Here is an 8,898-nt window from a genome sequence, read left to right as displayed (position 1 = left end):
TCACACACCAACTGTATAACATCATACCGCCCTCCACTGCATCTTCTGACTTTGGAATAAAAAATGATTGATTTAATTCACTTTTAATTTACATTTAATTCACGTGTCCAAGTCACTGCTGTGTGTTCAAGGGACAAAAGGGGCCGTTTTAAAAGGGCGCTGAATTAACAGGAACAAAAACAGCTGTTTTACCACATTCTTTAACATAAGCTATTAAAATATGTCACTCTCTATGTCAACGGTCAATTTTAGCCAGTCAAAATGTGAGATTATGTCTAACTAATATTGTGGCACCATATTTTGTAAAAACAGCTATGACAATATAGAAATCGTGATACAAAACGTTTGCAGCGTTCACAGACTCTGATGGGGACCAGAATTTAGTGTAACACCCCCTCTGTGTCGTTTATTAACGCGAGAACTCGGAGCACGAGATTTGTGAAGTCCGGGGTTTTCATTCATCAGTCCGAGGTGAGTGTTTTCCTTCGATATTCTTCCTACATCGTGTTCAACAGTTAAATCATTTTTCTAATATCCAGACTTTTTGAAACCCTTTTGCAGATTTAGGTTATCTATTTGGTTGTTTTCTGTGACAATGGCGTAAACGACAGATTGCTCTCGTAGCCTAAATGGTGTTAGCTTGTAGTTAGCTTTAAGCCTAACGTTCACCCCACGCTAGTTAGCAACCTAGCGGCTAATCAAAAATTGTGCTTCTAACTGGTTAAAAATGGAATATTTAGAGTTGTTTTCTCTACAACAGCGCATTTACAGGCTAGACAATGGCCACTCCGGATGTGCGGCTCAATCATACAATCTACATCAACAACTTGAATGAGAAAATTAAGAAAGATGGTAAGTTTATTCTCACCTTCTAAGCTGCACTGTCTGGCCTCAGTTACACTGAGGGTTTTTTTTTTTTTTACATCAAAGTTATGGTGTCTTTATTTGTTCGTGTTTCTGCAGAGTTGAAAAAGTCGCTGTACGCCATCTTCTCACAGTTCGGACAGATTTTGGACATCTTGGTTGCCCGAAATGTGAAGATGAAGGGTCAGGCCTTTGTTATTTTCAAAGAGGTTAACAGCGCTTCCAATGCACTGAGATCGATGCAGGGATTTCCTTTCTACGACAAACCCATGGTAGGTTAATCACACAGTCAATCACACATCAATACCACATCACTGAGAGGCTGTGCAGAGAATAAACGATGCCAAAAAACACATGATTATTACAATGTGACTTATACTGCTTAATACGTAGCCCCCTGACAAGGTGGTCTTAAACAGGGGTTTGGGTTTCATTTCAGCATTGGTGGGGACACGTATTAAGTTTTTTCTGCATTCTGGTAAAGTGTGATGCACCAATTAACTGTGAAAGGACTTAAATACTGTAAAATTCCTTTAAAATGTGGGAAAAAAATTGCTGGACCAAATTAATTTTACTAGTTATCAACTTAAAAATCGTCTGTTCATAATTATGGTAACAGAAAAAAAACACTTTAAAATTTCTTTTAATTACTGTAAAAAAAATGTCGCAATAAGATAATATTGCAAGGAATAAAATGCATTGATAATTATGGTTATTACACATATAAGACTTTCAGATTCCTTTTAAATACTATATGGTAATTCATTTCTAATTAATCATATTTATGAACAAACGTTTTAAGTTAGTTACTCATAAAAAGAAAGTTGTTCCAATTTTTTCACCTTTTTAAAAGGAAATTTAAAGTGTTAATTATGCAAAGAAAAACACAAAATTCAGGTGATTGGTGGTGATTCAAATATTAAAAATGTAGTAAGGCTCTCAGATATTGTATTTAGTTCAGTTCAAGAAAACTTTATTTATCCTAGAGGGGAAATTTCTGAGTGCAGGCACAGTAAAAAAACACATATAATAGGACAGGAGTACAACACTTAAATGACACTACAAATGACGATACAGTCCAAAGCACTGACAGTACATGTCCAGCAGCATCAAGTGATCATGTCCCCCGTAACCGTCTGTTCCTGCAGCGTATCCAGTATGCCAAGACAGACTCAGACATTATAGCTAAAATGAAGGGCACTTATGTGGAGCGCGACCGTAAAAAAGAGAAGAAGAAGATCAAAGGAGCCGACACAGCTGGAGCTAAGAAGGGTGTGCCGGGTGCTGCTGCGCCCATGGTCGCCGGAGTACCAGCCGCCATGCCTGTAAGTAACAAGTGTTTTATATTCAATTTGGCATCAATAATGTTTGCCGCAAATTTGGTTACAGGTATATAATCTATTGTGACATAAAGTCGTCACTAGTCACTCTAAGTATTAGACAGAGTAGCTAACTACTGTGAAATCAGGGTTACTGGATTATAATGGATAACCCTTTTTTAGCCCAAAGAAAATTACAACTGAAACCCAAGTTTCTGTGTTTTCCCAAGGTAGCTGCTGAAAACTTTGTGTGTCTTTTGTTTCATCTCGTCTTTTATTTTAACTATGTGTTGCATTTTCATAAAAACTTGCATTGAGCTTTGGAATAAAAAAAATGACACTAAAGTGAGACTAACATTGTAAGACTGAATAATGAAGGTAAAAAAAGGCACATCACAAAAATCTATTTTCATACTCGCCTCTAAAGGTCGCCATTGAGCCATGCCGACAGGACAGATAGCATTTAAAGATACACCATGCAGGATTGTCAGTTACTGTTTGTAGACGCACTTGCCTGTGGAAGAAAAAAGTACAAGACAACCACAGTTACACTCTCCAGATCCAACGCAAGTATAGTGAGGCATTTTGCCTCACTATCTTTGCCTTCTTCTACTGCGCCATGGCTCTTGGATGCGTGCTGCTTACACTCTGACACCTCACGAGAACAGATCTCACTTGAGCGCTGTAGGGGTACACATGCCTATGAAGTCCAGAGCACATAAAATAAGAAAATACGGGCAGAGTCTCTGCAAAATATACATCACAACATACTGCTAGTGTGTCATAAGGGACGTTTAGGACTCTTGATGAGTCTATACATTGTTTTAAAGAAACAATCCTGCACAGTATAATATAACAACTGACACCTCAAGCCAGATTGTGCCAGAATAAATAGTCTCATGAAGGCTCCCTAGATTTGGTTGGACAGCAATGATGGTGTAAGAAGGGGAAATAGAGGTTCAATTTGGTACAAAAATTTCATCACAGCTGCTGAAATGCTCATGACTGTTGTACTTCACTCTCTAGGGAATGCCTCCCATGAGCCAGGCTCCCCGTATGATGCACATGCCAGGCCAGCCGCCGTATATGCCCCCTCCTGGTATGATGCCTCCTCCCGGGATGGCGCCCGGTCAGATACCTCCTGGTGCCATGCCTCCTGGTCAGATGATGCCCGGACAGATGGCTGGACAAATGCCGCAGCAGGTAGTGTGTTCTGACAGGGTGTTTTTTTTTTTAAAGTTATAATTTTGTTCTGGTGATTCACTTCTGACCTCTACTGGCCTTTATCGTCACAGGTTGCAGAAAATCCTCCCAATCACATCCTCTTCCTCACCAACCTGCCAGAGGAGACAAACGAGCTCATGCTCTCGATGCTCTTCAACCAGTCAGTAACATCTTTCTCTCTCTCTGCATTTCATTTTTGTATTCATCTCTTTGCGGAGTGCCAGACCTGACTGTGTTGTTGTGTATTCAGGTTCCCTGGGTTCAAGGAGGTGCGTTTGGTGCCTGGTCGCCACGACATCGCCTTTGTGGAGTTTGACAATGAAGTGCAGGCTGGCGCTGCACGAGACGCACTACAAGGCTTTAAGATCACACAAACGAACGCCATGAAGATCTCATTCGCCAAGAAATAACACCTAAAAAACGGCCTTTTTCTTACACACACACACACGCATGCACACAGACCTTTTTTATTAATGTACCGCAGTCAGCAGAAACCTGAACTAAAACTTTTAGAAATACACGTTTACGACTCAATTCATCACAGGCAGAGAATTTGTTTCTCCTTCCTCCAGGATTACATGTAAGTATGAATTTTTTTGCATCGAGTTGCTTTGTTTCAGCATTCAACCCTGACTGAACAGTTAAGGAATCAACATTCAAGTAATATAATCATAACCCTACTGATCAGTGTCACCCGTGGTTGACCTCTTTTTTTTTTTTTTTTTTTTTTACATAATCAAATTTTATGAGCAGCTTGATGTGTCTTCTGTTTCTTTTAACTGTTTGTCATGAAGCATTGCACCCAGGGTCTGGTCTACCAGACATTGTACCTGGAGCTTTTTTCTTTTTATAATTAAAACTTTTCTTTGCCACGGCGCTCTGCCTCACTCACTTTTTATTTACTGTAGGTTGCAGTGTGAGTTTGAGCCTGAAGATGGTGCTACAAACCTGCTTTCCTCTACATCTAAACTTCAGGTGTGTTGCGCAGGGGTAGGCAGTTAAATAGATCATTAGTTCTGCCTCTTCCCCGGTGACATAAATTTTGCTAAAACTTTTTTGTATTCAGCAGTAATCTAATTAGGGCTGATATGTTAGACTATTACAATAAAAAAAAACAGGATATCATCTATATAACATATCTTAAGCCACAGAGAATGAATAATTTGGGGGAAATAACTATTGTAGCTTTTTCTTGGAACAAAAATCAGCTAACTCTCAGTCCTCTGTTAGACATGGTTGATTGTCAGAATTATTATTATTATTATTATTATTATCGTCATAAAATCTGCCTTCCCATGCATGAAAGTAAACCAAATTTTGTACATGGGTCCAGTCTGTACCTGAAGTCATGGGCTGATAATAGTCATGATGGTGGTCCTAAAGTAACAGTCTAAAGTTCAAAACATTGATAGTTTAAAACAAGTTGGTCACACATGATTTTGCAACTTAAACCAAAATATGTCCTCAGTTGAGCAGAAATGCCCAGATGCTGCAGCCTACAGGAATTCTGAGGTCTATCACAGTTTTCTGGATGTCGGAGGGCCCTCAGTGTCTTAAAATGCCTTCAATTTTATAAATACTAGGTTCTTAAATGTAATTAAATAGTCTCTAAGTTGCCACCAGCAGTTTTATCTAATGTATCCTTTGGAAACATTTTTGATTTATTTACTTTTTGTCAAAATGAGTCGAGCTTTGCGTCACCTGAATCATTACACAGAATCTTCAGACTGTCCTCTAAAAATTATTCAGCCAGATTTTTGAAATAGCAAAAATGGAGCCTGCCATGCATTGAGATGATTTAGTGTAAACACCTACTCCAAATTATGACTGAAGAAATTTATTTGAAAAAAATAGAGGACAAAAAGTTCATGTCACAGTGTAAGTAGTGGTAAATTTCAGATTGTCTTTTTTTTTAAATCGACATTCATTGTGTAGCATATAGCAATGGATAAAGTCACTCTTGAATAAGGAACAACAATCCAAACAATGGTCTAAAAGACAAAACAATAGAAATCAGACAAAAGTAAAAATAAAAAAAAAAGATTGTCCCACTAAAAGGGCCATCACGACCGCCACCTCCCCGGGATCCAAACCACCGACTGCTGACAAAATATTCATTTCAAAGGCTTTTAAGGTTCGCTGAGACTGAGCTCCTCATCTCTTGTTGACCTCCTCAGCCCCATGGATCCGCGCTGTCCACAGCTCTAAGCACATGATGTCCAGGTGCATCAAAATAAGAGGGAGTGTGGTGTCCTCCTGTGCGTCGCAAACAATTTCTCTGCTGCTGTGCTGCGGCTCATAGCGCTCTCTTTTTTGATAATAGTAGAATCCAGTTTTGACAGATTTGTATCTCAAACCTACATGTTACAATACTTTAAATTCTGTCCTCATGTACACTGTAATAGTTCATGAAAATAAGAGCGTCTTTAAACATGACTTTGCCACCGACTGAACAATCAATCTTTGTAGAATAAAATTATAGGCATCTCTGTGTTGGCTAGATGAAGTACTGAAATTCTTAGTTTTCTTGTAAATGAAATTTTGATACTAGTTTTAAATCCACAACATGCTCCCCTGATGATTTTCAAATCAACTTTACATTGTGTCTAAGGTCATGAGGAGGTGATTCAGAATAAACATGTTATTGCATAGTCAGGTGTTGTGTGTGGATTAGAGTACATCATTTCCAAGATGTTTTAAATTGTTATCGCCCTAGCAGTTCTGCAGATGGATCCTCCTGTATTTCTAATTTGTCGCCTTCCCTTAAAATCTCCAACCCCGACTGACCGCCATGCTGAACCCATAATTGTCTTCATTAGTCAGCAGAGCAGCTCAAAAGGGAACGAAGGGAGGGAAAGATGGTCATCGATTCAATGCAACAGAAGAACAAAGAAACAAACGGCACAAATTAGAGTTTATTCTGATAAGAAATGTTAATGTTTTTATTCGTGCAATTTTTTGTGAAATTATGACAGAGCTATCTATACGTACGTCACACCATTATGAAGTTAAAAGGGCATTTGCAGAGGGATTCATTCCCAATTGCAGCATTAGAGGTCAAAGGTGAAATTCTGTTCCCAGCGTCATAAAAATATGACTGGTAGATCTATTACAGTCAAAACTTTACAATTATGACTTCTTAATATTCTGTGGAGTTACCCTCTTATATACTGACTCAATGTGTAAATTGGTGGGAAAAACATTGGAAAATTTGAAAGATGAAGGGATTTTTTTTTCAAAAGTTATAGCATATAGAAATCTACCATTGCTTCAGTGCTATCTTGGGACATAGACTTTAAAAAGGGACATAGACTAGACCAAAAAAATCACCATGAGAAATGGTCCCTCCAAACTGGCATGACCAGCCCCCTGGTTCATGGACTTCTTGACTGGACTCAATCTCAAGACTGCTGGCTGCCCAAATTCCTCACAAAAGTGAGATTTCTAGAAAACTAGATTCTTTGTCCTCAGAACAATTTATTTTTTCCATTAGTCCTGTTTTTATTAGAAAAAAGTCAAACTGATTACTTTAACTAAAGAGCATTGTTGGCCTCCATACAAATCATCATATCCCTCCTAATTGTACACCCAACCAATCAGAGTTTCTTTTATTTGGTGATTTGAATTACACACAACATGCGCCGGATAAACGTATTTTATCAACTCTTTATTTGGCCTGTGTGCCTTTGAAACATATTGCTTATTTGAAAAATCAATTACATTGCATCATTTACCAGCTGGTCTCGAGCCAACATGCTTTGCCATTTGTCTTGAATTGTAGCATTTCCCTCATCTGTCTCTGTTTTAAAGAGAAAATGATTCAGGAACCAGAGAAGTAAATATTGGGTTGTTAGATAAGGAAAAACTATTTATCCTAAGGGAAATTGCTGTGCAGCAGTTGCCTTTCAAAGTGGGAAGAGTGCAAATATACAAAGGCTAAGATATATATATGAAAAAAGAAAGAGCGACTGAATAAAGCAGTTTCACATAACAAATCAATGTTTCTCCCACACTGTTCAGCTTGTCGCAGAGGGGCCACTAGCACAATGCTAATGTTGCTGACCTTTTTTCCTGATAACAGAAAATCCAGGTTTTTACTGGGAGCTGAATTATCCACAAAGGTGCCCTCCTCTCCAAAATAAATGGACCAGGTGGTTAAAACTGGTAAAAACACAGAATAAAGCAGTTTAACATTAAAATTATCAGTGTTTCTCTGTGGCTGTTGGTCTCTATAGGAGCTCCAGCTAATGTTTTGCTCAACTTGTTTCTCTGATAACTTCAGATCCAGACTTACTTTGACCTTAAATCCTTCATCTGGTTAAAATATACAGCTAAGAACAACCGAGATCTAAAAAGGGTATTGTTAAACTTAAAACTGGATTAAAAAGTCAATTTATGACAGCTTCTTGCTGACAACCACAAGGGATATGAAACACGTTATGTGAAGAGCCATTTTCCTGATTAAAAACAAAGATTTCTCTGGAGTTGAATATTGTTTGAAATGTTTTTTATTACTGTTAGTACATAATGCAACAATGGTGTAGTTGTTTTTAGACATTTTAATGCAGAAACGTTACATATATCTTTACATACACTGGAAGCACCATGGAATCCCTGTTATGTTGAAGGACTCCTTTTTGTCAGCACTGTTTGTGAGGAATCTGAACAAATATTTAATGAATGCAAATGGCTACAATTGTCTCGAGTTTGCCAATTAGTAAATGCCTGCTGTGTGTTTCGCAGCATATCCTCAGAGGCCTCTACACACTGTAGTAATTACAGGCCAATAAGGACCACCACCTCCTCTCAAAGGCTGGATTCATGAGCGTGGGGCGGAGTTATGTGTGATTTAGGCCTGAAAAGCTTAATTTAGACCTGCACTATCAACTGCGCCCCGTGCACACAGGGCCTCCCTGTTGTGGACTTAAACTGGACGCAGTAATTGTCTACAGGTCAGCTCAACAGCGTACACAGAAATGCACATTCTTCTGTAGTTTCCCAAGCCTTTCCACACTCCCTTATTTTGCCTTGAGAAAGCGCTGACCTTATAGCCACCAGGGCGCCATGTGTGAGTGAGAGAGATTGTGTGTGTGTGTATGCCTGTGTGTATGTGTGTGTCTTGCATGCTCTTGGCAACACGCCTAGTGCCTCCCCATTCACCAACAGAGTGATCCTTCAGTTGCAGGAACTGAAAGGCAACGTCAGCTTATCCAGAGAGCTTTATGTTGGAGTTGTGTCTTTGAGTGAGATCAAAAATGAACCTTTGATGGTGCATACCTGCATCCATGTGAACTCTTTCGTATTTAAAGGTCTAGTGTGTAGGATTTAGTAGCATCTAGTTTTAATGGAAGCAGACTGCAACCAACTGAAATTTATCTCGTGTCAAGTGTGTAGAAGAAAAAAAAAAGTTGCTCAATGTGAAAATGCGAATGACCTTATCTAGAGCCCGTGTTTGGTTTGTCTGTTTTGGGTTACTGTAGAACAACATGGT

General features: G+C 38.8%; 1 protein-coding gene across 1 annotated transcript; it reads left to right on the top strand.

The window, feature by feature from the left end:
• The first annotated feature begins 429 nt into the window (after positions 1-429).
• Positions 430-4,282, top strand: snrpa (small nuclear ribonucleoprotein polypeptide A). The gene is made up of 7 exons (XM_042486759.1): positions 430-471; positions 761-852; positions 964-1,136; positions 2,013-2,189; positions 3,210-3,386; positions 3,479-3,567; positions 3,658-4,282. Exons 2-7 carry the CDS (start codon positions 780-782, stop codon positions 3,815-3,817), a joined length of 849 nt encoding a protein of 282 aa, XP_042342693.1. The 5' UTR covers positions 430-471; positions 761-779; the 3' UTR covers positions 3,818-4,282.
• Positions 4,283-8,898: the final 4,616 nt, after the last annotated feature.

The sequence above is a fragment of the Plectropomus leopardus genome, chromosome 5 (genome assembly GCF_008729295.1).
Source record: "Plectropomus leopardus isolate mb chromosome 5, YSFRI_Pleo_2.0, whole genome shotgun sequence".
Classification (NCBI taxonomy): domain Eukaryota; kingdom Metazoa; phylum Chordata; class Actinopteri; order Perciformes; family Serranidae; genus Plectropomus; species Plectropomus leopardus.
This window is presented reverse-complemented; position numbering and strand designations above follow the sequence as displayed.

What these genes read in the sequence shown, in the direction of transcription:
- snrpa (XM_042486759.1), top strand. Translation starts at nt 780, where the DNA reads ATGGCCACTCCGGATGTGCGGCTCAATCATACAATCTACATCAACAAC. An exon ending in TGAGAAAATTAAGAAAGATG is followed by an intron (nt 853 to 963) that starts GTAAGTTTATTC and finishes GTGTTTCTGCAG; the next exon opens with AGTTGAAAAAGTCGCTGTAC. An exon ending in CTGGACAAATGCCGCAGCAG is followed by an intron (nt 3,387 to 3,478) that starts GTAGTGTGTTCT and finishes TTATCGTCACAG; the next exon opens with GTTGCAGAAAATCCTCCCAA.